Raw genomic sequence first — 27,002 nt, forward strand, 5'->3', positions numbered from 1 at the left:
TCAAATGGCTTTGGTTCATGATTTGGCAGAGTCGGTCATAGGGGATATTCCGACGTTCGCGGGTGTTGCAAAAGGTAAGTCTCCGAAGTTATCATATCATCGTAGGTTAGTGGAGCTCACAAAAACCACCTGGATAGAACGGAAATACGACATGGAACGCAATGGCTTCCAATATCTAGAAAACTTGCTCCAAACATACAGTCCGAAAAGAGCAACAGAAATCAGCGCGCTGTGGCTAGAATATGAACAAGGCGAAACACCGGAAGCAAAATGGGTTAAGGAGATGGATAAGTTCGAGTGCTTAGTCCAGGCACATGAATATGAACAAAAAACCTTTGGTAAAAAGGACCTCGACGAGTTTCAGGGGCTTTTGGCGAAGATCCATTCAAACGAAGCAGCCCGGTGGGCGGAATCTTTGTGCCGGGAAAGGGAAGATCACCTCGCCAAACGAAAAAAGCGACTACCCATCATTTTCATTACCGGTATGTGATATATTAGATACATGCAGCATCTAGACTTTCTCGCTAAAGTCTACCAGGGAATCCAGTGGCCTGCGACAAGATCGCTAGTCACGTTTCAGGAGAGCTTTCGCTTTCTCATATTTAACTGAACCAAAAGCTTCGCGAAACGGCGCAGGATCTCGAATATCGCCACCACGGAATCATCAAGAATTGCCTCGATAAGCGCTTTGAAGTTCCAGCTAGTCTGGTTGTTGAAGTACTCGAGAATGAGATCAAAGCCATAGGTGGACGGCCTTGGACAATTGTCTCCGGATTTCCGAACGACACAGAGCAGCTGGCAGAGTTCGAGAAAAAGGTAGTTTATGCGAAAGGCTCCGCAGGGTGAGAGGTGATACTGACATTTATTTGATAGGTTCAAGATTGCAATTGTACCTTTTACTTGGAAAGCCCTCCCCACACTGATAATCAAGGACCAAACTCCTCAATTTCGAAAGATACCAAGCATACGTGGGGGCCTTCAGCTGTTCATAAGAGCTCAGCCGCACATTTCGAAGTGCTTGGTTCTACCACTGAAACGGACTTCTGGTTGGCGGTAAACTCGATCAAGGCTTTTATCACAGCTGGAGTGCAGAACAACATGGAGAAAACGCGTTTTGACTAGCTCAAGTCTAATCAATCTAATCAACCTATACCGAATAAATTCCGTGTAAAGGTTCCCAAATTTCATTGTCGACTCAACCTTTGGCCATGCTGTGGTAATTAGGAGAAGTCTCTCACTTGACATCCTTCTTCACCATTTACAAACATCAGAGAGCTGATTGTTAATTGCGCACTCTCTGGTTCTCCATCTCTATAAATATTAGAGGCTTTGCGGCCAATAAGCTGATTATCCCCTGCGCACTTGTCAGACATTTGGCATCAGAGATCAAGGTTTGTGAAAGCTTACTCAACGCCAATACGTAAGAATGCAGCACTTTCATAGAATTGATAGCTATTTCATCGTTGTCGAGGAGTTCTTTTGACTTTTTACTGTCCCAGTTCATGGTCAATGGAGTTGATCCAATGACAGAATGATAAGAAGCCAGCAAGGAACTGCAAGAAGCAACCTGTTCCTCAATCAGGCTCCTCGGCTTGGATGGATGGATCCAAAAGCCGCCCTAGCTTTTGCTAGTGTAAGATCGGACAACAAAGAGAGCATGCAATCATACAGAGTCTTTGTAGCGCCCCCAAAATATATTTCTCGCGGCGTCAAGTTCACGCACATGGAGTAAGATAAAGAAAGCCAGACTTGTGAAGATCCACGATGATCTGTTCCTTGTCTGAAGAGCCTTATGAAGTGTCAAAAGTATTCTCTTGTCAAGTTTAATCATTTGTAACTCAAGCAAATGCCCCAGCTGATTTTGTATCATTCGAGGTACTGGCGTGATTCCGTTCCATGGAGACTGGCTATCGTGGATAGTGGCCATACCGAGGGTTTCGCAACCATGCATTTGCCAACCTATGAAAAAAAGACGTAGGCAAGTATAGAGCCTGAGGCAATCCTGTATGAGAGGGTTCTAAGGGAAATCAGTAATCGATCAAGCCTGGCAAATGCAAACCGAGCACCTTGTATTACTATCTCTGTGAGCCCAACCAGGAGGTGGATCATGGCGATGGAGATCTTCAATACCCTAACACAGCTATTGCAAGGGTTCTCTGTCTTTGCCTGATGAGCTTTTGCTCACAGCCACGCAGTCAAGAGTGGCGGAATGAGTATTGTCGTGATCTGAAGGTCTGGATCACACAGTTTGATGGTTTGCGTGAAACTGTTTGCTCTCGGGAATTACAGCAGAACCCACCCTCCGATGACACAAACTACGTAAGCCCTATTTCGCCTGCTACCAGCTCAGAGTTCCAGGAATCGTTATCTCCAGTCGAGTCGCCAAGAGCACCAGTTCGCCGAGTACCCACAGGATCACAAGGTGGCTGCGCACCATCAGACCTTGGAGATCACACAGGGTCTGTGGATTCATCAGGCTCCGAGGCAGATTACGCAGCGCCAGGACGAAAGCGAGGGTTTAGTCAAGTTGAAGTTTCGCCTTCGCAGCGACTTTCTCGCCGGAATAAGCGTGACAATCAAAGAGACATATCCCAACGACAACAAGCAGAGTTCTGTACCCAGCGTTGTCTTCTGGGGCTGCAAAATGGCGGCAGTCTGGATGATTCTTGCCCAAATGCTCGTATTCACCAGCGAAGCGGGGATGAGGTTCAGCATCCTATCAATGCTGCCAAGTTAGTGTCATGTCTTAAGCAGCAAATAGATGAGAAGATTGACCGGTGCATCCCATTTGGGACTCGTGGATCATACGGCGCCCCGTTTAAGCTCACATGTTTTCCTTATGGGTATACTGTTGTGGGGAAAGGAACGACGTCCGGTCTCTGGCGGCAACATGTTTCTCGCGAAGCTGATATATACCAAATCTTACGAAAAGCGCAAGGGTCTGCTGTCCCAGTATTCCTCGGCAAGATAGACCTAGCAAAAATCTACTTTCTGCATGGAGCTGGACAAATTCGGCACATGCTCGTCATGGGTTGGGCCGGTGAGAGCACAGCAAAACTTGAGCAAACCGCGGAGCTTCGCAGGGAGATTAAAAGGTCGAAGAAGACAATACGCGCTTTGGGGGTACGACACTCAGACCTTCGGCCTGATAATATCCTATGGAATGCTGAGCTAGGACGGGCTTTGATTATTGACTTTCACCGATGCGAGCTAGATTGTCGGCCTGCAACGGAACGTTCCAGGTCATTGAAGAGGCCTCAGCACAAAGCACAGATGCCCGGGGCTAAGCGAGTACGGGTTATCTAGTTTAGCTAGTTTAACACTGCACTATAGCTTAATCAATAATTTACCATTAACTCCATACTGCTCAAGGGGTAAGTGATGTCTAACAGATTCATTTGCTTCTATTATTTATGGCTGGCCATCTGTATATAATCACCAATCTACCGTCCGTTTATAGTTCAAAGACATAAGGCTCGATGAATTTTTTCATCAAATAACAAATAGCGTTCGACCAGCGAACGGTATACTATATAACGACAAATAAAAATTTAGCTCCACCCAGCCCTGTCTTATTAGGATTGATGATAAATACCAAAGAAACTGCATAGCAGGTTCTTGATTGCTGCCTATCCAACTGTTGTCATTCTGGCTATGACCATACCTCCACAATGGTATTGATTAATCAGCACTCTATTTAGGTGACTCTTTCATGTGATTCGTGGCTGGTTGGAGGATACACTGACCACCACATGCCCCAGCCAGGCGGATTATTGTGTCTTTACCAACACATCGCCCCGAATGCCACTAATGACAAGGGGGGAGTCAGGGTAAGAATCACCGATGAGTCGCGTGACTGCTGCACTGACACTGAGCTAACGCTTCACTGGACTTAGTGTGAATATCTTTGGATGACAGCATCTTACTTCGGACAGGGTCTCGGACAATGAAAATTAGTGGCTATGACGTCTCTTTTTGGTCTGATGACCGGCCCGATAGACATTGATTTTACAGTGTCATGTGATTTAGTGCCCAACCTTACCTGTGGTGATAATTACTTATTTACCCCTCTTAATCGCAGCGTGAATACAACAAAATCTAACCTCTGCCCTCGCAAGGTATTTCAAATTCCCGGTTATATTGAATTTGAGCTAATCTTACCCCCAGGAGCTCGATTTAGAACTGTTCTTTCGCACTCGATGGAACCTCGACGGTTAGAAGATGTAACCGATGCCGAAAGAATCCGAAAAGAGATCAAGGTATTACTACCACAAGTCACAACAATTGAAGAGGATGAAAAAGGGAATAAGAAGTACGGCGGGGATGCGCTTTTGGTGTTGATTTCTCGTATGAAAACCGCCCTCGGTATTGATGAGGTAGGCACGAATATTATTTGTTCCTTGACAGACCATATTACTAATGCAACTAGAACTGGGAAGGACGCTTGAGGTATTGGAAGAATTCTACAAAACTAAATCTTCCCAACTCGGCATACCTTATTCCAATACCGAAAGGAATTGAAGTGAACGGGTGGTTATTGAAGGAAGGATGGTTCGTACAAATCAATAGTAACCCAGTTGGGGTGGGTGCGGGTACAACTACGCTGGTCGTTGCGCCTCGCTGATATTTACCCGCGGTCCAAGCAAGAAATAAATTCGAGGAAGTTCAAATGTTATTATTATTCTGCTTCATTGTTCGTATTACCAAATGTCTCACATTACTGAAAGGCTCCTGTTTGGGGAATAAGAAGTATTCTGGTAAATGGCGTCCGAGAATCCAAGGGCGTGGTGACTATTTTCTAAGTCCCAAGAAGAACTGCCCTCTCTGGACACAAGTGAAGGACGAAATAATAAATAGTACCGGGTCTCCGGAGAATTTCCCGAGATAGCTGTGGCGGCCGCCTGGCCTAAACCCAAAGAGGGTAGTATCGAGTGGCTGCTTAGCAAAGGATCTTGCTGCAGAAGGTCGGAAGAGCATTGTTGCGACCGGTCAGTCGACGGTGGCAGTTGAGGATCATGTACCGAAAGGCTTTGCTGCAGTATACCATCAAAATCCCAATCGTATTGTTGCGACCGGTCAGTCGACGGTGGCAGTTGAGGATCATGTACCGAAAGGCTTTGCTGCAGTATACCATCAAAATCCCAATCGTATTGTTGCGACCGGTCAGTCGACGGTGGCAGTTGAGGATCATGTACCGAAAGGCTTTGCTGCAGTATACCATCAAAATCCCAATCGTATTGTTGCGACCAGTCAGTCGACGGTGGCAGTTGAGGATCATGTACCGAAAGGCTTTGCTGCAGTATACCATCAAAATCCCAATCGTATTGTTGCGACCGGTCAGTCGACGGTGGCAGTTGAGGATCATGTACCGAAAGGCTTTGCTGCAGTATACCATCAAAATCCCAATCGTATTGTTGCGACCAGTCAGTCGACGGTGGCAGTTGAGGATCATGTACCGAAAGGCTTTGCTGCAGTATACCATCAAAATCCCAATCGTATTGTTGCGACCAGTCAGTCGACAGTGGCAGTTGAGGATCATTCGCCGAAAGACCTTGCTGCAGTATACTATCAAGTTCCCAAGCGTATTGTTGCGACCAGTCAGTCGACAGTGGCAGTTGAGGATCATTCGCCGAAAGACCTTGCTGCAGTATACCATCAAGTTCCCAAGCGTATTGTTGCGACCAGTCAGTCCAGGATAGTGATGGACGAGTGTGGGAGGCATGCTCATTTCTATACTCGTGTGGCTCACACCTATTATTGCCAGACACGTTCTTCGAGTAGGTTTTCCCCATACAAGAATGGATTTCTTCATTATCGATGTGTACTGTATCAACTTGCAAGTTGTATGACCCAGATTTGCTCCCTTGCTGTTGAGTGGTATTATTAGGGGAAAAGGTCTGACTGAGAGTTGTGCTGGGAGGTGATGTTGCCATGTTGGATGATGAACTAGATTCGAGATCTAGCGTCCCATTCAGCCCGAAACAAAGGTTCGCTATAGAAAGTTGATCGGCATGACTCTCCAATTCGAAATCGGGAATTGTTACCGCAGATGATGTTCGACTACGTGTATCCCTTAGCAACGCCGGATTGGGTATGTTGTCCCATTGATCAAACAATAGATCAACATGTGAGCGAGGAAGTATGCTCTGTTGTGCAGATTGGCCGCTGTTTAGGGGGCTACAGTTTGTATAGCCAACCCTGGAACCTACCATCTCTTCATTTGTATCTATTACAGAATCTGAACACGAACCTGGTGCCGATGGGGCAGGCGTGGTATGGATTGACCAGTGTGATCCATTAAAAGTTTCAAAATAATCACCTATAAAGATCAGTCCCCGAAAAACGTAAATGTTTCTATGGTATCCTACCTTCTGGTGAGTCAGATGATACAGCCCAACACTGCCTTTTCGACGAAGTTTCGGGTGACCCGTTTTTCCGTTTCTTGTTTGGCGTGGTGTGGATTGGCGTGGTGTGGATTGGCGTGGTGTGGATTGGCGTGGTGTGGATTGGCGTGGTGTGGATTGGCGTGGTGTGGATTGGCGTGGTGTGGATTGGCGTGGTGTGGATTGGCGTGGTGTGGATTGGCGTGGTGTGGATTGGCTCGGCGTGGTTTGGCTCGGTGTCGTTTGCATTAGTGTTGGCTGGCATGACGAGACGTTTTTCAAGACTAGAAAGGTCTAGTCTATTATAATCACCAAGCTCATATCCTAGGCATTCGCAAATCTTTTCGAGCCTATAATGAGAAATATTAACCAAGATGTATAAGACGCTTTGTGCGGGTGGCATACGGTACTAGATCTCTGAAAATTGTTCGTATGATGGAAGGGATTGCGAGCGGGACTGATATCGTTTGAGTATCCTCTGGAATCTTCAGCTTTGGTATCAGGTCATCGGGTTTAATAGAGTAGTCGTTAAACTTTCTATAAAAGTTGACGTGATTATTAGCTGCCGAGACTAGAAGTTAGCTTGTCCTGACAAACTGCGAATATGCTTCATACCTATATAGATGAGGTCCCAGCTACAAGAACCCAATCGGGTGCGTGATAAAAGGTAAATGGCTCGGTTTGCCCATTTCGCACCATAGATCCGTGCCCTGAGAGTCTTAGATTTGGCGTCAGACTGGAAAACAGACCGCATGACTGCAAAGACAACTTCCGTTGGAGTGAACTCCAAGGCGACCGCACACATTGAACAGAAGATAAGTTCTTGGAAGTATATAAATTGACGTTTCTCCTCTGAATTCGCTGATGCGCACCTCGGTTCTGCCGGCTCCATAGATTTGCTGTATTCCAGCAGGATGGATATAGGTGCAGACAGCTCATGTGCTATCGGGTTATCATCATTCGGGAAGACTAATCCAGATACCAAGCTAAGAACTATATTCTTTCGTCGATCATCATTGGTAGAGGTCCACACTTTCCAACGAGAAGTTTTGGGTATATCACTAAGTGAGGATGCGAGCGAGTCCAAATGATTCCATTGCTGCCTTGCAGAATCCGTGAGCGCGGAGGAGTCTGTTGTGACCAGGGGTTCCGTTGTCACTGGTGGCTCGTATGGGATGAAGGCGAACGTACTCCCTGGAGGTCTGTTGCTGTGTTGAATTGATTGATTGTCGTGACAACTTTCAGAGGCTAGTCGTATACTATCGGCAGATATTTCTTGGGAAGCATCTATATCTTGTGTGGAAAGATTGGGGTCTCGACAGATCTCACAAGGCCTGTGCTGTCCACTTATCTGCTGCTGAACTCCTGAGGTCTCGGGATAACGGGATGAGCAGGTACTCTCAAGCTCGATAATGCGTAACTCTAAGTGCTTGATATAAGTGGGATCATTGCCCTGACACTGAATCAGGCGAGTATAATCCATGGCTTAGTAGTCAGACAAGCTCACAAAATAGGAGGACTGAGAAGCAAGAGGTAAAAACCCCTCTCCGCAACTGATGGTAGCATCTGGGATAGGGAGAGGAAGGGGAAGAAGAGGGTCCGTGCGACGCGCCTGTGGCGCTGGGATATGTCCTGAGCTGCACGTTCATCACATTTCTAAGCTGATCCCGCATCTTTCCATCGACAAGGCTCCCATTTCCCTTTCCACTCTCTTCCACTGCCTTACCCACCAATTCTTTTCCAGGTCGTGCTTTTTCCCCATCCCGCGATCATGATATCCGAACTTGCCCTGTGCAACAAAACAAACGCAGGCCAGTATTCACCTGGAAGTGGGAATGAATAAGTGGAAGCGAACGCACCAAGATAACCACCTGGACAAACTACTGTCGGTCCGGCTTCTCGTTCTCTATCCTTGGTGGAACTTGCTGGTATGTAGTCCTATATCCCCTAACCAGATCTGGCGACCCAGCCGCTGGGTCGCCAGGTCTGGTTAGATTGATTCCATCTGCATTATGACGTATATCTGCGCCAAGAAGACGCCACCTAGAGAGAGAACTAGGAAGTCTAGAACTAACCTCAGGCAACCAAAGTAGAAAAGATCAACTGTATCCTCAGATCCTGAGCTAGACTATTTGTGATTTCGCAGTCAGTTATTACGAGCCTAGAATGGCATTGATCGTCGGCGGTTCATGGTTCGTAAAGCTATTAGTGTCACCTAAAAGCTGTCTATTGTACCTACAGAGTACTCTGCAGAGTCTACAGTCGCGGTAATCCCAAAAGTAATCTGGGCTCAACTATTTACTGTCCATTTCAAGAAGAAACCCCTCATTATCGAGACGGTTCATCAGAACTAAGACTTTTGTATTTCATCAATGATCTATAAAAGAAGGGTACAGAGCTCTAAGTCTATCAAATGGTCGAAGGCTTCAGGAGCTATATAGGTTCACAGCGCTCCTGTTTAGTGGATCCTTTGACTTCTTCAGTTTCCCCTGCATGCAGCTACGGCAATCCGTGAGTGATCACTGGTACAGAGAACGTGTCAATGAGTTAGGAACCAGACCGGAGGTGAAACACTGCGGCGGACAAGCTCCAACACTTGGATGAGCATGACAAAAATGTCGATAAAACCAAGGGGCTCAAGGACTGCCTGGACCGTGGCGAAATGACGAGGATGAGTTTATTGTGGCCGTCCATAGACTTTTGGTTGTATAACAGTAGCATTGTTTATACCTCGTTACCACACCTACTCAATAGCATACGGCCAAGGGATTTGCTCTAATAAATTTTGGAGCCTAAAGGTTTCAATCAAACAACAAAGATTGTTAAGCTTTAAATTTTATCTATTATTGGGCAGGATGAAAAATATGACTGATTCAAACCGTGGTAAACATCTGGATATATAGGAGCTACAACTTGACATAGTTGTTGCCCACCTCCGACTGCTTCCTTGGTGTGAAGCCGAAAGATGACAACATTGCCTATCCAAAGCAAGCGAAATTTTTACATAGTCGATCGGCTAGTATAACAACCCATTGACGCTGCTCTGTTAGCCAACCCTTTTCCATATCAACATCACTAGAAATATCTATCAGCTTACCAGGAAATCATCATGAATTGTATTCCACTACAGAGACTGCTTCCTAGCTGGATTGGTTCCTTTTTATTTGTTCAAGACGATTCTCCGTCCGCCAGGGAAACTCAAGTGCACGGCACAACCGCAGAAACCGTGAACCCCAAGGTTGGCATTAGATATCACCCGCCTCTATCTGACAGTATGCTCCATTGCTGGAAATACATATCATCAATGTGCTCCCTCGTATATACTAAACACGGTTTTCTTCCTTTCAGCTCCCTTCTCTCCTCCCCCCCCCCCCCCCCCCCCCCGGCCCCCGAAAAGTCACCCACGAGGCTGATCAAGCGCGGTTCCCTACCACTTGGCTGGCCAAATGAGATAAATCTTTGTAAGTAAAGGCCGGGTAACTCGGAGGGTATTCCTGGAAACGCTGACAATGTAGATCTGCCCGCTGACCCAGATGCAGGTTCAGTTTCTCGACAAAATAGCTGGATTTGAGAGATACGACTGTACAGTCCGGACCCTAGACTCCATCTTTGTGAAGTTCTATGTCAGGTACGACGCCCACTCAAAAGGTTATGTCTATAGCTGTCCCTTTATTCGTGCAACAGCCTTGTCAAAGTTCCACCTGCTGAACCTTCACTACAAGATTGGGGTTGCAAAGTGTCTTCTGGGAAATGAGGAGTGGTGCTATGTAAGGCGGAAATATGGCATTGAAAGAGATAGATATATTCTAAGTCGTGGTATAAATCCCGGATGCAATGAAAGTTGAAGCTACAAATTCATACGATAATCTATAAGGAATCATGCCATGGTTGGTAATAGCAATGGATTTATGTAATCGAGAACCTACGTTTTCGCCTTTGTTTCTTTAGCGTTTTACTCCCCAGATCAAGATAGGAAAGCGCACGATACCCTAGATCTAGACTTCGAGTCTTATGACATAACGGTAGCTATAAGGTGAGGTTTTACAAACATTGACGGAGTAGGATTATCGCCATAGATGTGATTTCATCAGGGAGAAGTTGTCAACCTACATATGCACTCTGGAGATGCCTCCCCGCGAATGGGTAAAGATCAATTATAAGCTAAAATAGCTTTGGGGTCCATTATAAAAGGCCTATGCCCTCGTCTATTGTATCCATATATTCACAGGAAATTTTTGCAACATGCACAACAATATCTCTGAGGTACTCCCCGCTGCCTTGGAGTTATTATTTCCAGGATTTTCTCTTTTTACCCCTCTTCTTTCCTATTTACACGCTGATGTCTCCTCATTTTCTGTTTACATTGCTCTATTTGCCGTTTTATGTCTATTTCTTGCCTTTATACTTCCTCGATTTCTGCAAACTGTTCAAAATGCGCTCCTTCACTTTACCGTCTCCATTGAAATTCCATACCACGACAAAACACACAACCAGTTCCTACACTGGATGGCAAGGAATGATTCATTCAGCGGCTCCCGGAATTCTATTGTCAAAGTAAAGAATGCTATCTCTTTACCCTGGCAAAATGAAGACGACGAGGAAACCGATGAAGATCCTTCGATAGAGCAAACGCGGTTTGAAAAGAGCGGGGAGGCCTACTGGCGTTCTTTGAGAGACGAGGCAAACCTTAAGCCAATTCGTACCACTCCTTCCCGGAACCAGCTTCATTGTTTCCTATACCGGGGTTCTCTTCTGGCTCTTAACCGCGATCCATACCACACGCAAAACAGTTGGCTCTCAGATACAGAAACCTTCACGATCTACGCACCTTTTTGGAACAGAAAGGTGCTGTTCACTCTTCTAGAAGAAGTACAGTATGCTTCAATTAATCGTCGCAAGAATGAAATCACAATCTATCGCGGTTTTGTTGAACGGAATACAACCATTTGGGTTTCAACTATGTCGAACTCTCCTCGTCCATTGTCAACTCTGGCATTGCCTCCAAACATCAAGGATGGCATGATTGAAAACATAAAGGAATTCCTGAGTCCACAAAGCAAAGCTTGGTACAAATTGCGTGGCATTCCATACCGCCGAGGTTATCTTCTCTATGGTCCTCCTGGAACCGGAAAGTCAAGTATATGCTCTGCAATTGCCGGGCACCTGTGGCTTGATATCTACACGATTAGCCTAAACTCTCGAAAGCTTAACGATGATATGTTGAACAAGTTCTTCCAAAGTCTTCCGAAACGTTGCATTGTGCTTTTTGAAGATGTGGACAATGCCGGAATTGGTCAAGAGGTTTCACAAATGAAGAACACTGGCAGAGTGGAGGATTCGTCCCAAGAAAATGAGCTCTATAGCGCTGGTATCTCTTTGTCGGCCTTTTTGAACTGTCTTGATGGTGTTGGCGCACAGGAGGGCCGTATTCTGATCATGACCACCAATCATCCAGAAAAACTTGATCCGGCCCTTACTCGATCCGGCCGGGTGGATCAAAAATACCACTTTGACTTCATGGATACCATATGCATCAAGCAACTCTTCCATCTATTTTTTAGTGAGGAGTCTTCGTTTATCTCCCCGATTAGTGAAGAAAGAGAATCAAACGATCAGTCGACAAGGGAGAAGAGAATATCAGACCTCTCTGATAAGTTTGTACGGATTGTCTCCCCCAACAAGTTAACTGCAGCGGAGATTAACAACTATCTGATGGGTTTCAAAGAAAACCCTGAGAAGGCGGTTTTGAAGGCCCTTGACTGGGTGAGACACAGAAAGGAGGCTGCTACGCCGCTACGATTGTGAAGTGATCAGAGAGATAGTGAAATGTTTTAAGGTTATTGCCTTAGTTACTGAAAAGATTTTCTCACTTAATCCCAAAATAGTATAGCTACTATACCGTTTCAGTCCATGATTTTATGCTTGACAAACTAGAAAACTAGAATAGCTTGAGATGCGACATTCAGTATCCCGGTCGTTGCTAAATCTATAAATTTAATAACGAAGCTAGCTGAGATATGCCTTCATTTCTAATAAGTTACTAGCTAATTTTTATTTTGTCCGAACAGCAACAGCTATGAACTATAGTCTGTAGGTTTTATTATAAAAGCACCTTGATTTCCTAGTACATCAACCGTGTGGAATTCCAAGAAAAAAACTTCTTCTATATTCAAATATGGATGACGACTCTATTTCCAGTCTTTTGTTGTACGCCGTACTTGGCTGGTTTGCTTTCATCTTTTTCTGTATTTTTCGAACTCGGCTTTGCGATATAGCAATATATCTATTGACTGGCCGTGTTCCAAATTTATGTCTCATCGATATCTGCAAATTGGTTTGTTACACTAATTATATCACAGGAATAAGATGTTTCTTGATCTTCGTCTGGCTAGTGGTTTTTTATGTGGAAGTCTGTAAGTTTTAGAGTGATCTATTTTATTTCCCCCTTTTAGGCCAGCATAGCTTATTTTTATTACGCTATTAGTTGCTCTATCTTTTCTTTGCGAATCATATCCGTCGTCTTTCAAAAGCAGATAGCCACCCTCCCTCAACGAGCTATATAGGCCATGATCGGGCATCTCAGTCGGTATACTGTCACAATGGTTTGCAACATCACAACACGTGCCATGAGGAGGTCTGCCTCTACCATCCAAGGAGACTGGGATGTTACTCTATTTACTTTTTGATATCTTTGGTTGTTCACTGCGTATGTTGTTTGAAGATTTTTCGGGCTCTTTGTTAGTGAATCATCCGTTTAGATAGCGCATGATTTTAATTGTCTTATTTGTTATTCTAGTACATAGTGAATGAGGAAAAGTGATTTTGATTTAAGATTGTATGAGAATACGTTTTATACGTGATTCATCCGATCAAGAACTTATAATATATACCAGGTATCTTTATGGATGCCCTAGCACTATATCCCGTATAAATTAGTAGAAATCGGGGATTGGAAAGAAAGAGTTGTCAATGCGTGCTGATTGGCCATGCAAAAATTAAATTAACAGTCTTCAGCTTTAGCCTAGTAAAGTTAATGCGCGTGTGCTGTGGATCTAGTGACTTACCAATCGAAGTCCCTGGTCTAGGATAAATGCATAGTAAATGAGAGAGTTGCTATAATAATTCTGACGTGTGCTCGTTAAGGAGATCTCAAAGAACTTGACTGGTTGGGAGATTCTACCACCCTTAGAGTTAGTTTAGGAGATATCGCCAATCTATTGGCAGAAGGCTTAAAGCATGTTTGCTGGTCTGCGTCGTACCTTGTCGCAATTTATAGCGGCTGACCTTTTGAAGTATATAAAGCTAGCTGCCCCCTACTTTATTTTCTCTTCTACTCATCTCGCGATGAATAACCCTCCAGATGCGGAATTTGAACTCATACCACTGAGCGCAATCGATCAGCTCAGAAAGTACTATCGGAATGCGCTTGAAAAGCTTAGCTTTGATAACCTCGGCCACATTTCTAGAAAATTAGACGTGATAAAAGAAGTGAAAAGCGAGAAAGGTATAGACCCTCGATGATAAATTTAATATCTACTAAGTCTTAAAGCAGAAGCAATCAAGTCTATTCTCTTAGTCTTACCCTTCAAGCTCAAGGATCTTTTACATTTGGAAACATCTTCCGGAATTCCAGTGGAAATAAGAAACGTACTAAACGAAATCTCACCACTCATGAAATTCGAAACAGCGTACGCGAACGGGGAAACGGGTAAGTCTTCGTTTCTTATCCTCTTTCTTATCCTCTAAAATCAGAACTAAACTATATAGGGGAAAGTATAGCTGTCAAAATCACAAGATATGGTGACGGCCATACCTTTCAACTTCAAAGTATGGGTGCCTGTCCACCTGTGGAGTGGCTAGACACGAGTAGTCGAGATCGGCCTGCTGGTACAGCTCAGGTAACCCTAGCTTCGCAGGTATCAACCCTTACGGTGCAAGTGAAGGAAACCAAGAGGGATAAGCTGTCTACGTCAGAAAAATGATTTAGTGAAGGCCGGCACACTAATCATGGGCTATATAATGAAATGATGGATTGTCGTTATTCCTTTAGCTACCAAGGTTTACTCTGATGCAGCTGTTAGCCTTGACTCTTTTACAAAATGTCCTGCTTTCCACAAATCCAAATATCTTCGTGGCTTCCTGGTTGGTTCACGGGCCTAATCCAAGTTAGTGATAATAACGACCGGGCGGACACGCAAACGAATGTTCATCAACTCCAAAATATCACGTCAACCCCTAATTATGTGGATGAGATGTATTTTCATAGTCAGAGATATGACAGCGATTCCCTAGGTTTGTGGATTTACCTATTTACTGTGATAGACTATGATGATGATGATGATGATGATGATCGAACCGTTGAACTCCCCGTTCCTACGAGTTGTGAATTTTCCAAATATATGGGGCAGTTCGATCCACAGAAAAAAAATTCTCGGGAATGTCGCGGGATCATGGCGGAGCTGCCAGTAAGTTTTCCTTGCTAGGCCCTCTGAATATTTATTTGACTAACCATTTCTTGTTCAGCCCAAAATCTTAGACATTACTCGACTAACCTAGCTCAAGCATTGGGAAAGTTTTGAGGTCAACGTATAGCCACTATAGAATTGAATGCTATTCCTAATTGATGACGTTGATAGAATTGTTCGCTACGGCTCTAAGATTAATACGCGTGTGCTGAATCCTCCGCCCAGACAGTACTGGATCTATGCTAATAGTATTCAGGATATCACAGATGAGAAAGAGCTATATTGATTTATGATAGATAAATAAGAAACTCTACTGGTAGAGTTAACGATCAAGATAAATGATATTCTCTTTTCTTTGTCCTTTAGATATCACGAGCCTCCAATCCCCCCTTAGTAGCTGAAAATACTTAGGAAGAACCTAAGCTGAACTTAATAATAAGTATGTTAGCAAAAAAGTATGTTTGCAAAAAGTATGTTGGTATGCCGAATATGTAGGACTATAAAGATCATGCTTGGGTGACTACTAGCTCTGTTGCGTGTTTAGTTGGGCTCTAACAAATCAGTATCTCAACCCTGCTCTCTATACGTTTACTAATCTAGCCTATATAAGCAAGATATCGCAAAGCCTTCTTCGCGATAGGGAGTGGACTATAAAGGTGTCGATCTTATATTACCTACCATCAATACCCGTAAAACCAAAATTTGTCATTGTAAGTACCTTCTTCAATCGCTCCTATTCATCGGCTTATCTTAAGATGAAACCTAGCCTAAAACCGGTGTTACAAAATGAGCATTGGATTGCTGGTCACTGATTATAATCGTGCTCAGCTTTTTGCGCACTTGGACGCCCTCGAAGTCAGTTCCTATAATGGATATCAACCTACAGACCCGACGGGTGATATTAGTCCCGCGCGCTTAGATCGCCTCTGGCAACTGCTGAATGGTCGATACGAGCAAACTCAAAATGTCAATGAGCTCAACACAGCGATTGATCTTTGTCAGCTGTTGGTTCAGAAGACTGCTCATGATCATCCCGACTATCCAGCGCGCCTAGTCGGCCTAGCGGGACTGCTGGATGGTCGATACGAGCAAACTCAAAATTTCGATGATCTCAACACAGCGATTGATCTTTGTCAGCTGGCGGTTCAGAAGACTGCTCATGATCATCCCGACTATCCAGCGCGCCTAGACATCCTCACTGGACTACTCCAACACCGAGGTGAAATCGAAGTTGACGTTGATGACCTTAATCGAGCGATTAAGGCTTGTTGTCGTGCAGCTCTAAAGACACCTCGTGCCCATCCCGACCTTGCAGCGCGCTATTTCCGCCTTGGAGATATATTCGAATGTCGATTCAGATATACTGCATTTTTGCCCAACCTTCATAGTGCGATTAATTTCGCTCGCACTGCAATTCTGGCTACACCTGACGATCAATATGTTCTTGCAGAGCGTCGTGCCAGCCTTGGGGAAATGCTTGAAAGACGTTATGGCTGTACCGAAGACATCGCCGATCTCGACGAGGGAATTCAGTTCTCTTCCCAAGCGGTTGAGGCGACTGATAAAAGCTCATGTTGGCTTGCGGAGCGCTTGAGCAACCTCGCTCGCAAGTTCGGACTACGGTACGGAGCACTGACAGAGATAGAAGATCTCCACAAGGCGATTTTGCTATATAGAAGGAGTCTTGAGGCTTCTGCTGATGGTGAGCATCACTTACGGGCAGAGTGCATGAGCCACCTCAGAAGCCACCTCAAAACCCGATACAGGCTATTAAGAGACTTTCCTGACCTCCAGGAAGCGGATTATCTTAGCTCGCCAAGCGATCGAGGCCACCACTCCTGAACATCCTTTGATTAAGAAACTCCACCATGACCTCGGGACCAAGCTCGAACTTCTCTATAAAGAGACAAACGCGATAGATAATCTTAACGAGGCCATTGAATTGCATAAATTGGCCGAGATGGTAGCTATTTGTGCAGAAGTTGATGATGGAGGAGCAGACATGGATCTACCTTTTCAGTTTGCATGTTTTCCTTTCTTTCCTTTGTTTTCTATCCTAGTTAGAATTCGTTATAAATTGCAAGAACTAGTGGTATAGACGTTAAGAGTTGTTAATGCGTGCTGATTGGCCATGAAAAAGTACACCAATAGCCTTCAGCCTGATGAAGTGATGCGCATTAGCTGTCTAGCATTTGTATATCTATGCATACTCCGTAGACTCCACCATAATATACCTTTGGCGCTATCGCTGCTAGTCTCACTGACTTAATTGTGACTACAACAATGTCGATAACACACAGCACTCCGGGTTTTAACTACTCCATTAGGAATTTCTTCCTAGAGTCCGCCGATTCTCCACCACATTCTGCCTTTGTACCACTATAGCTCTTGGATCAATACACATACCTACCTAAATAGTACTAGCCTAGCAAGTTCCAATCCTTTGCCGAATTCCACTCTTCCAGGACTCTCAAGATTGCCCAGCTAATCCTTTTATCCTTAAGACGTCAATCAGCGTCAGCTGTCAAGCACGCGCTGATCCGGCTCTACCAATTGAAATCTCTGGTTGTCGCTGCAAAGAGGTACACATTATTAATACTCGGGCCGTATATCATAGTTCAATTATATAGTATATAACATCTGATCCCTATATCAAAAAATTATTTCACTCACCGTTAAAATAGAGCTAGCTCCGGTATCTTCACACTTACGTGCCCTTGAATACGTCCCATTACGCCCACAGTTGCACTTAGTATGCAAATCCCCGTGCTCAATTCTTCAATCTAAACTAACTTAACTTCGTATATAGAACCATCAAGCCTTATAATTTGCTTGAAATTTCTGATTGCAAAGAAGAACCAGGCTTTCCTATATCACACGTGGAATCGCTCTATCATATCAAATTAAAATAGAGAGGCCAGTTCTTCCTAACGGAAAATGTTTAATATGGGGTAATTTATATCCAGTGGAGCTTCCAACCAAGCTAAGCTAAGTTGATAGACGTGGTGCGTACGATACAACGGGGGTCAAAAAGCCGGGCGTCCCACCTCCACCGCAAATATAAAAAAGAAGAAGAGGAAGAAGGCGGTAACAGAAGTGAGTCCCGTTTCGCTCTTGTACCATAGATACTGACCCTCCTAGAAAGTCTCATCCAAATCAGAATCCGAGAAACGGCCCCGTTGAATGTTGAATTTCTGTTATACGGACTTGGAATGTATGGCCGTGCTATGCAGTATTAATGATGGATATTATGCCCCCCAGTGGCCTGTGTATGTTAATAAGCCACCGTTTCTCCGGCCATTGAGATAATGAAATCATTGAGCGCCCAGAGGAAATGGTTATTTTTCTGTATGTTGTAAAGTTCATAGTTAAATATTGACCTTCCGATAGGTGGAAACAGAGTATACCTTTAGGACGAACACGTTGTAGTGCGCCATCTGATAGATTGTAAAATATACCCATGATGGGACAAGTTGGTGAGCGCGGTAAATTCTAGAATGGATAATTACCCAGGGGCATAGGGGCCAGGGTTACTTTCGGATTTAATGCATACAATGGTGCCTTAATACCTTAATCTGGTATGGCAGAAAAATAAATATACCTGAATTACAATTACAGAGGCCCGCGAGCGCCTGAATATATACCTTAGTCAGCATTTAACCCTATGAATATGAAGTTATTTCTGCTATACAAATCCACACATCGCATGATTTTTAGGCGGTTTGAACCTGAATTCAGTGATAACCCCACAAAACTCGACAACTGTCTTATCAGTACGGAGTATACTCCGCCAGTATAAGCTCAATAGATTTGATTTTTATTGTATTAAATAGAGAATTCAAATATTATCTGTTATACACAACTGATCAAGTTCTACCTACTCGCTAGCTGAGGAGAGAGTGGTATTTCCCTTATTTAGAAGGTACTATATATTCACTTTATTTACAAATACTTTAACGTCTATATAATATGAAAAAAATCAAATCCATTAGGCCTATCTTGATAGAGTGAGGTGGTAGAGAAGATATCGAGTTATTCAAAGGGTTAGTCCGGCGTATTAGTTATTCCATACCGAAAGCTTTACAATACTAAAACGGTCAGGCTTAACGCCAGCATCAGGCCAAATTAAGGCCAAACTAAGGCACTAAGGCCGCAATACACTGCATAAATCCGAAAGGCCCCTGGGTAGATAATATAACACATAAATAAAAATAAGAATTTATTGAACGTGTTGGTGAAATCACATTAATAAAAAAGCCCGTCAGAATTGTAGGACATAATACCCTTGGATATATCCAATGGAATAATTTGGTGTGACCCTCATATGTGGTAAAACAGTCATTGAGGGTGGCCCTACTATAGTTTGAGGGTATATATATATCTATTCATCCACTGAAACATTTACCACCAAGAAACACCGATGAATTGTTTTCCTATCATATCACTACGAAGCCTGCTTCTGAAGTGGATTGAGAATATTTCTTACTTGTGAACTGACGGGTTATTGTGCTTTGCTATATCAATGGATCACATATATGATCTGTCTGGACCAGAAGCCCGGCATAACTCGACCATTTCTATGGCTCGGTCGATGAAGGTGGGCAAGCAGGAACATCTTGTTGAAGGAGACGAAATGCCACGAAAACAGAGGAAGCGAGCTTTAGTCGCAGTGAGTGCTCCCGTCATCTTGATCACCTGGCACTCTGTAACCCTCAACTAGTGCACTCGATGCCGGAGGAGAAGGATCAAATGTAGCGGTGATATCCGCAATGGCCTACCTTGCTCAACCTGCTGTCATGTTGGAGCCACCGAATGCCAGTACATACGAGTGAGCCAAAGTCCTCAATACCTACAACGAGAGCTTTAGTAACCTTCCTTTTTTGCCCTACTAGCCAAAATCTTTGTCCCCTGAAGATATTGCTGGAGAAGCGGCTAGGTTTTATGCAACCAGGTGTCAGGAAAAAACGCTAACCATTATGGGCTCCACTCAAATACGGGCTCTATGCCAGCAAAATGAGAACAAGCTGGATATCCTCCCACGGCAACAACCCGTCGCTATAGACCAGTCCTATAATAACCAGTCAGCCAACTATCATGGTCAGACATCGCTTTGTTACATGCCCAACACTAGAGGAATGCTCGACGACTATAGCACCGTATGGGCCAACCAGTATCGGGATCTCAATGGCAGACCCACCGAGGTCTTTGAAGAACGCAGTAGCATCATGAACGAAGCTACGTACGACTTCGTCCTCCCAAGCCAAGGCATAGCCACGAAGATGCCCCAGCCAATAGGAGCAATGACGACGACATATACAGACGCAGACTGCGTCCTCTCAACCCTCCAATCCTATCGAAGCTGGCCCCAGTCCAACATCAACCTCTCAACCCTCCCAGACGTTCTCTCAGACATAAACCCAGTCACCCACGCAAAGGCCTGGAACTCACAGTGCGCAACATCGCAAGACGGTACAGTTCCAATGGCCATCCAAAGCAGCGGTCTCTACAATAGTGTTGTCGAGGGTGATGTGCGTCTGCCGTATGCTGTTGTTTATTCTGTTCCGTTTTGATTCTGTCGTCCTTTTCAGGTCTGCTTATGTCCAAAAGAGGGAAAAAATGCAGTCGGGGGACCATGATGAGATGCCTATCCTGTCATACCCGTCTATCAAAATTACTCGCTATACCCCGGCGACTTCATGCTGTGAATTCTATCTGTGATTATGTGTCTGTTTGAAAAGCATGCTTTCTTTCATGCTATGTGTGATTGGTCTTTGGTGAAATTTCTCATTTTCTATTTTTATTATGAGAACTTTCTAGTGTGCGATTCACCGTCAACAATGACTTGGGGGTTTGTTAATTATAGTATTTAGTATTCCAATTCAACGTGTGGAGCTATATGTACAGGTGGTTCAGGCATTCTTCCTTTTCTCTAAGGATTTCGTACCAGCGTCAAAGCCGAAAAGTTACACGGGGTACATGATTTCACCATCTCATGGTGGAGTCGCTTCTTCAGCAAAAATACCCAAATGCGGGTTTCATTTGAGAGTTAGATCTCACGCAGTCGAGGCTCCTGCTTTCTTCATTTCGCACTACATATATCATCCGCAGGACCTGCTCGGAACACCCACGAAAAGTGGAATAGTAATCATGGGAGGGTTTTCAGACTTCAGTCGGCTGTGAATTAACCAAGTAGGGCTTTGCTCAGCCACGTGATATTCGAGATCTCTTAGCCGATCATTCAATTGTACCTATGAGCCTCATCAACGACGGAGACCACTTCTGGTGAACACTCCGATTCAGTTGGCAACGCTATTAAACGGAATTAACGGCTATTATTGGCTATATGACATGAGCTCGGTCTATATAACCCGCTTTAGTGTTCTGATGTAGAAAGGTTGGTCTGGAACACAAAGTGCAGCACGATTACCATTCATCCAAGCACGTAGAGATTAACAATAATAGCTCAAGCGCATTTTCAAGATCAGCTTCGAAACAATTGCTTCTTTACCAGCATAGTCAATCCTCCTGATAACAGCTCCTAGCAGATGTATTTCCATATAAGTTTTAGCATGTCAGTTTGGGCATAGCGTCCCTATGCCTGTTGCTATCCATAAGTTATCGATAAAGTCTCCATCCTCCATCCTCCATCGCTGCCTCAACCCTTTGCTGTTTTTAGCTCTCTCCTGGACTCTTCCCTATACGTACCCTACCGATATTTTTATCTCCTCCCGCTCCCTTTTATCCTCATGCAGATTGATTACAGTCCCTTTATTTTAGTCTTCCTCCTCCTCCTATTGCGTCCGAGATAAGGCATTTTCACCATTGGCCCACAACTTCGATCGGAAGGTCCACTTCGCGTCAATCAGTTGGTCCATTGTTGAACCTTTGCGCTTCCTGGACTAGCACCACTGCATATTGCATATTGGGGCATCAAATCTGCCTTAGGGGATTCAACGCCCTCACAGGCGTTGGCTAATGTTTTCCGTGTCATTTTGGATGAAGAAAAGGGTACTCTGCCCCTTTATATGAAGGTCCCTCTGAAAGGCTGCCATATAACTTCATACGCTGGTTCCTTGTGCAGCTTTCCGCTTTCCAGAATTCCTCGCCTCGTATTGCAGAGTGTGCCTTGTCGCCGCAAACGTCGATAATTTGGACGGACATTCTGCAGCAACATCGTCATACGGTCCGGCTTTTACCGTCTGAGTGTGAAACTAGGCCGAGGATGCTCGCCTTAGTTCCGTGGGTGATAATGGCTAGTGTAAAGGCATGGAACAATAAGAGCAATCTACCAATCGTCTCCATCTTTGATGGGCCGTTCTCAGGACTACCGCACAATTTACCAGACTACTCATCCAATTGACTCTATTTCAAGAGAACCGCATATCTGCACCTGTCTACATCCGCTGCAACACTATGGCCTAGCCTCACACCATCAGTCTAGTTGTCTCCTATGGTGACACCGCCACAATCGGCTCTCAGGTATATAAAGGGCCTCCCCCAGCCGGTGTCATAGTCTGATTTTCTCTTTCTCTCTTATCCGGTCGAGTCATATCAGCATTCCTCCCCCTACGAACACGATGGCAAGCTATTCCAACAGGATTATTATACCCGATGACGAAGAATCGCCAAGCGTCGAGCCAGGTAGCTCGCGTCCTCGAAGATACCCTCGGCGTGATTACAGATACCAGGAGTTCGAGAACTTGCTCGTTGAAGCAATCGATGATGCGCCCAACATGATGCCATCACGTAAACGCAAAAGAACCGAGACAGAGCCGTCTAGTTTGGTACCAGTTCCTCATAAAACCCTTCTCTTCCTCGACTAATAATGAACTAGGATAACGCTTTCAAGCATGTCCGAAATGCAGTTGACCATGAAATCCAACTATTACGAGACGAAAACAGAATGCTTTAGGAAAAGCTTCGCCGAGAGAGAGACGAACGCCAAAGGGTGGAGGGGGAACTTTTCCAGGAAAAGAACAATTGCGGCGCTTGCGCAGCTGCTCCTGTTTTATGCGGCGCTCTTTTCCCAGACGTAAGGCATTTCATATTGGTTGCAATCATTGTGAAAAGGAGTGTTGGTCATACCCTCAAGGCGAAAGATTACACTGAGGAGCCTGGTCACATTCTTGCGTGTTAGCCTATCCTAACTTGATTCCCAAGATAGTGTCACAAAGCAGCATGGGGAAGCTATAGCTAACAGGCTGATTATCACGCTGTAAGGAGACATAAGCGTTCGTGAGTAAGCAGATAACTGTACGGTAAGCCACTGATTGCACTGCTACAATCGATTCATCCTCTGATCTGAGTTAGACATACAGTAGAATTCGAAATGGAGTCAACTCCACACTCTTGCGACTTGATTCGCGAACCCTAATCTAACACACGCTAGCTCACATTTGGAATAGTGGTAGATCCGTGATTTCCAAGAATAGACATTGTATTTTACATAACGAAGGTGGGACCCTGTCCTGTGTATTTTACTCGCAAATGCCATACAATGGTAATTCTCTGCCAAACCACCCACCTCAAGCAGGAGGCATCTTCACCCGACTATCTCTCTAGAACGTTATAATCAACCTCACTAAATAACTCCCAGACTTCCACTATCCAAGCTGTATCTCATCCGCGATATAATAGAGAGCCAGTCACTTGGTATATCTAAAATAGCTGAAGAAGCAGAATGCAGCCAGGCTACGACTATAATTATTCGCGTAAACTTGCGGCAATTTGGAAGTGTATATACCCCCCCCCCCCCCCCCAACTCGAATAGGACAGAAACGGACTGTAACGCCACTGATGATTAAAGCCCTCTGCGAACACCTATCTAAAAAGCCCGGTTTATACCTCGATAAGATAGCTGTTTTCCTCTGGGACGAATTCCGCACCCTAGTTATAACCTCCAGTATCAGACGAGCCCTTATTACCAACAATTAGTCTACAAAGAGCACTCGGCAGTAAGCGAGGGAGCGCAATGCCGATTTGCGAGAATAGCATCTGTATAATTTGTCGGATTTTCAGTCGTATCAGCTGGTTTACGTAGATAAATCCGGATATAATAAAAGGGTTGGGTTCAGGTGTATAGGCTAGTCACCACTTGGTGTGTCCCCTATATAAGTATCACAATTTCACCGCGACCAGCGATATCAGATACTGCCTGCGTATTCCCAGGATAGAATCGTTTTATCGCGTGTATTCTGCGGGTCCACAGATACCACCGTGTTCAAGGACTTTATAGCGCAGCCTCTTCAGCACTGCGGAAGATAGCCCGAACCTAAATCCGTTCTAGTTATAGACAACGCCTCGTTTTATCATTCAGAGCGGATAACGCAGATATATATAGATATAGGGGTAAAATTGGTCTATCTGCCACCCTACTCGCCGGACTTAAATCCGATTGAAGAGTTTTTCGCTGAGCTCAAAGCCTTTATTAAACGCAACTGGGGCCTCGAAGTAGACCCCGATCAAGGCTTTGATACCTTTCTTGGATGGTGTATTGATATGGTCGGTGCAAAAGAAGAGAGTGCTAGAGGTCATTTTCGGCACGTAGGCTTGAAAATCGAAGAAGTCTCAGAAATTTGCCAGGCACAGTACAGTTCAATTGAATGAAGACAAAATTCACACGCGCCTTCATATTGTAATGACTATTTGTCATGGGGTCACTCATTAAACCAAGTATCATCAAGAACTTGTTTCGCTGACGCTCTTGCAGACGGCTCAAAATGCAATAATCTTCCAACGATTCGTCCCAGCCTCACTATGTCCTCTCGTGTGAGATCGGGACTCAGCGGGCTATCAAAGTATACTTCTTCCAGCTATTCCTGCAAGTTGGGCCCGGTGCTTTCTGTGGCCATGACGTCCCCTGTGTTCATCGTATTCCATTTATGTTGCCATCTTTCAGGTAGTTCATCAGTTGCCATCTCTCGCATTTGGCCAACAAGGATTGCGGGCGTTATTAAGAATGTGTCGAAAGGTGGCTAGCCCACGAACAGTTCAAAGAGCTGCTAACCTATTAGCTTGGGTTTTTGTGTATTACCCGAGTATGATTTCACCCACCATGCAGCCCATGCTCCACAAATCAACACGATATTCAATGTTATCTTGAAATATAACTTCGGGTGCCCGAAGAGATAGAGGTGTATGCAGTGTTTCAGGGGGGGCAGTGTGTAAGAATGACTCTCCGAAGTCGATTATTTTGACATCCTGAGCTAGATACCAAGAGTGATTCCCGTATGAGGCAGGTTTCACAATATATTCGGGCACGCCGGCTTCAAGGTATTTCCCATCTCGTTTTTGGACATAGCCAACTTCTGGTTTTCCTAGCATCTCAATAAACCTTTCTTCAGTCAAATCGTCTATGTATGGTATAGCGAAGGCCAAATTGCGGGTATGCAGATCTATAATAAGTGAGCACTGTCCAAAGTATTTCAAAGAAAGTGTTTACCTCCATGGCCAATCTTTCGTTAGTGCAAACTATCGAGTCCGATCAAACATTGCTTTGCAATGGTTTTGGCGAGCTTGCCAGGAAGTCTCCCATCTGGAAAGTTTGCATCAATTATATCTGGAACGTTGGGGCCTAGAAGCTCATAACTAGGCATTTATAAGATCCGTTTGGGCCCTTTAGATCGAAGTCATCGAGTATATGCACCGTATGTTTCGGACGAGGATGATGAGATGCAAGCACTTTCAAGGTTTGGAGCTCTCGCGTGTCCCCATTATATTCAGTTTCTGCAATAGAAATTTTGATAGCAATATACGTCTGTTACCTGTAAACAAGCAGCTTTTAAGTTAACTAGAACTACCGCGAGTCACACCAGCTTGTACAACCTTTGATCTCTTGCCGCCCATTCTGTCGAGTAGCCTCCCCACCCTAGTTTATGCAACACCTTATACCTTCCAGCCTTCAAGCATTCCCCCAAAGTGACTGGATAGTAACCGCCTTGTCGATAGCGATGAAGTGGCTCAGAGTCAATGGTAGAAATATAGAGGTGTTGGTCCATCCGGACCCTGTTTGGATGGGTAGACATTGTCCTGGAGGTAATTCGAAGCGGTGAGATGCTCCTCAAGGGGATAGTACGGGTCAATATTATGTATGGGATAGCCATTAGATAAAATCGCAGTTTTCCGTGCGCATTGTGTTGGGCATTGTAGTTAATCAGTCTAGATGATGTGATCGGATGTCCTACATGGATTAACAGCGGAAGAGCTAAAATTAGGTAGCGTGTCTCCACTTAGGGTCCGGGACGTAAAAAGTAAGAGTTTAGAGTTAAAACTGATTTCGAATTCTACTGTAGTGGGAAGGGAGTGGGAAGGGAGTGGGAAAGGAGTGGGAAAGGAGTGGGAAGGAAGTGGATGGATTACGTGTGGTTGTGGCACAGAGATCCGGAAAAATAGCCACGAAGTGGCTGAGTTTAAGGTGGGAAAGACAGTGGGGTTGGGCAAGACCTTTTTTCGACGCCTAACACTCTCTCAAGCCTATCGACCTCCTGTCATTTAGATGATGTTGTCCACTCGTGGCCTTCCGCAAGACGTTAACAAAAAAATCACTACCATCGGTAATTCTCTCATCCAACCTTTCCTGGCCCGGGGCCTTTCTTAAACGTTCCTAGAAACCCGCAAATAATCTCGATCGACTGACACTGTGCCAACCGAACAAAGAAAACTCGATTACCACACCATATACTAGGGATGACAGCAACGGTAACAAGGGATACTTTGGTATGTACGGCGTGTTTTGCATGTTCGTAAATTCTTGCTTCCTTGAGGAGGTCCTCAGCAATCGAATCAGGTCGAGGTCCTTGACTGATTCGATCGTAACTGATCAATTGAGGTTTTTTGACAAAGTAATTGTTGGGCAGGGTTTGAGGCGCTGGCGTGAAGTCGACAGAAAATTTTGGATTGTAGGCCGAGCTAGGGATTTGGATAATATTTTCAAAATCCTCTGCGTTGACATTCCAAGGGGAAGAGTAACGAGCTTTCAGCATCGCGTGGTACAAATACCCCTTCATCTGATACACGACGAGAGTACCTGCGAATTGGAAGCCTTCATCTGAGCCTTCGTAAACCTCGTTTCTCTCCAGCACCTCAAGTTGCTGGTTAGGATTTGGTTGAGTCGACATCGCTCGAGTGCACTTTGCCGTGTCAATCGTTGAGACAC

The 27,002-nt window shown here is 44.7% G+C and overlaps 12 protein-coding genes across 12 annotated transcripts; 9 read left to right on the forward strand and 3 right to left on the reverse strand.

The window, feature by feature from the left end:
• Positions 1–4: 4 nt before the first annotated feature.
• N7479_001762 (uncharacterized protein) lies at positions 5–846 on the forward strand (the record flags this gene model as incomplete). Its single annotated transcript, XM_057249459.1, has 4 exons — positions 5–74; positions 138–482; positions 539–546; positions 619–846. The coding sequence occupies 4 exons, from the start codon at positions 5–7 to the stop codon at positions 844–846; spliced, it is 651 nt and encodes a 216-aa protein (XP_057113891.1).
• Positions 847–2,169: 1,323 nt separating this feature from the next.
• Positions 2,170–3,306, forward strand: N7479_001763 (uncharacterized protein; the record flags this gene model as incomplete). Its single annotated transcript, XM_057249460.1, has 1 exon — positions 2,170–3,306. The coding sequence occupies one exon, from the start codon at positions 2,170–2,172 to the stop codon at positions 3,304–3,306; it is 1,137 nt and encodes a 378-aa protein (XP_057113892.1).
• An 893-nt stretch (positions 3,307–4,199) lies between these two features.
• Positions 4,200–4,624, forward strand: N7479_001764 (uncharacterized protein; the record flags this gene model as incomplete). The annotated part of the gene is made up of 2 exons (XM_057249461.1): positions 4,200–4,376; positions 4,430–4,624. The coding sequence occupies 2 exons, from the start codon at positions 4,200–4,202 to the stop codon at positions 4,622–4,624; spliced, it is 372 nt and encodes a 123-aa protein (XP_057113893.1).
• Positions 4,625–4,939: 315 nt separating this feature from the next.
• Positions 4,940–5,933, reverse strand: N7479_001765 (uncharacterized protein; the record flags this gene model as incomplete). The annotated part of the gene is given in 2 exon segments (XM_057249462.1): positions 4,940–5,463; positions 5,480–5,933. The coding sequence occupies 2 exon segments, from the start codon at positions 5,931–5,933 to the stop codon at positions 4,940–4,942; spliced, it is 978 nt and encodes a 325-aa protein (XP_057113894.1).
• A 421-nt stretch (positions 5,934–6,354) lies between these two features.
• On the reverse strand, positions 6,355–7,866 carry N7479_001766 (uncharacterized protein; the record flags this gene model as incomplete). Its single annotated transcript, XM_057249463.1, has 3 exons — positions 6,355–6,733; positions 6,789–6,954; positions 6,999–7,866. 3 exons carry the CDS (start codon positions 7,864–7,866, stop codon positions 6,355–6,357), a joined length of 1,413 nt encoding a protein of 470 aa, XP_057113895.1.
• Positions 7,867–9,916: 2,050 nt separating this feature from the next.
• Positions 9,917–12,188, forward strand: N7479_001767 (ATPase AAA-type core; the record flags this gene model as incomplete). Its single annotated transcript, XM_057249464.1, has 2 exons — positions 9,917–10,150; positions 10,944–12,188. The coding sequence occupies 2 exons, from the start codon at positions 9,917–9,919 to the stop codon at positions 12,186–12,188; spliced, it is 1,479 nt and encodes a 492-aa protein (XP_057113896.1).
• A 1,866-nt stretch (positions 12,189–14,054) lies between these two features.
• N7479_001768 (uncharacterized protein) lies at positions 14,055–14,365 on the forward strand (the record flags this gene model as incomplete). The annotated part of the gene is made up of 2 exons (XM_057249465.1): positions 14,055–14,091; positions 14,151–14,365. The coding sequence occupies 2 exons, from the start codon at positions 14,055–14,057 to the stop codon at positions 14,363–14,365; spliced, it is 252 nt and encodes an 83-aa protein (XP_057113897.1).
• A 117-nt stretch (positions 14,366–14,482) lies between these two features.
• N7479_001769 (uncharacterized protein) lies at positions 14,483–14,975 on the forward strand (the record flags this gene model as incomplete). The annotated part of the gene is made up of 3 exons (XM_057249466.1): positions 14,483–14,675; positions 14,706–14,848; positions 14,940–14,975. The coding sequence occupies 3 exons, from the start codon at positions 14,483–14,485 to the stop codon at positions 14,973–14,975; spliced, it is 372 nt and encodes a 123-aa protein (XP_057113898.1).
• A 659-nt stretch (positions 14,976–15,634) lies between these two features.
• On the forward strand, positions 15,635–16,690 carry N7479_001770 (uncharacterized protein; the record flags this gene model as incomplete). The annotated part of the gene is made up of 1 exon (XM_057249467.1): positions 15,635–16,690. The coding sequence occupies one exon, from the start codon at positions 15,635–15,637 to the stop codon at positions 16,688–16,690; it is 1,056 nt and encodes a 351-aa protein (XP_057113899.1).
• A 2,749-nt stretch (positions 16,691–19,439) lies between these two features.
• On the forward strand, positions 19,440–20,418 carry N7479_001771 (uncharacterized protein; the record flags this gene model as incomplete). The annotated part of the gene is made up of 2 exons (XM_057249468.1): positions 19,440–19,517; positions 19,741–20,418. 2 exons carry the CDS (start codon positions 19,440–19,442, stop codon positions 20,416–20,418), a joined length of 756 nt encoding a protein of 251 aa, XP_057113900.1.
• A 2,007-nt stretch (positions 20,419–22,425) lies between these two features.
• On the forward strand, positions 22,426–22,671 carry N7479_001772 (uncharacterized protein; the record flags this gene model as incomplete). The annotated part of the gene is made up of 1 exon (XM_057249469.1): positions 22,426–22,671. One exon carries the CDS (start codon positions 22,426–22,428, stop codon positions 22,669–22,671), a length of 246 nt encoding a protein of 81 aa, XP_057113901.1.
• A 3,738-nt stretch (positions 22,672–26,409) lies between these two features.
• On the reverse strand, positions 26,410–26,964 carry N7479_001773 (uncharacterized protein; the record flags this gene model as incomplete). The annotated part of the gene is made up of 1 exon (XM_057249470.1): positions 26,410–26,964. One exon carries the CDS (start codon positions 26,962–26,964, stop codon positions 26,410–26,412), a length of 555 nt encoding a protein of 184 aa, XP_057113902.1.
• Between the last annotated feature and the right edge of the window lie 38 nt (positions 26,965–27,002).

This window comes from Penicillium vulpinum, assembly GCF_028829585.1.
Source record: "Penicillium vulpinum strain IBT 29486 chromosome Unknown utg000001l_segment0_segment0, whole genome shotgun sequence".
Taxonomy (NCBI): Eukaryota; Fungi; Ascomycota; class Eurotiomycetes; order Eurotiales; family Aspergillaceae; genus Penicillium; species Penicillium vulpinum.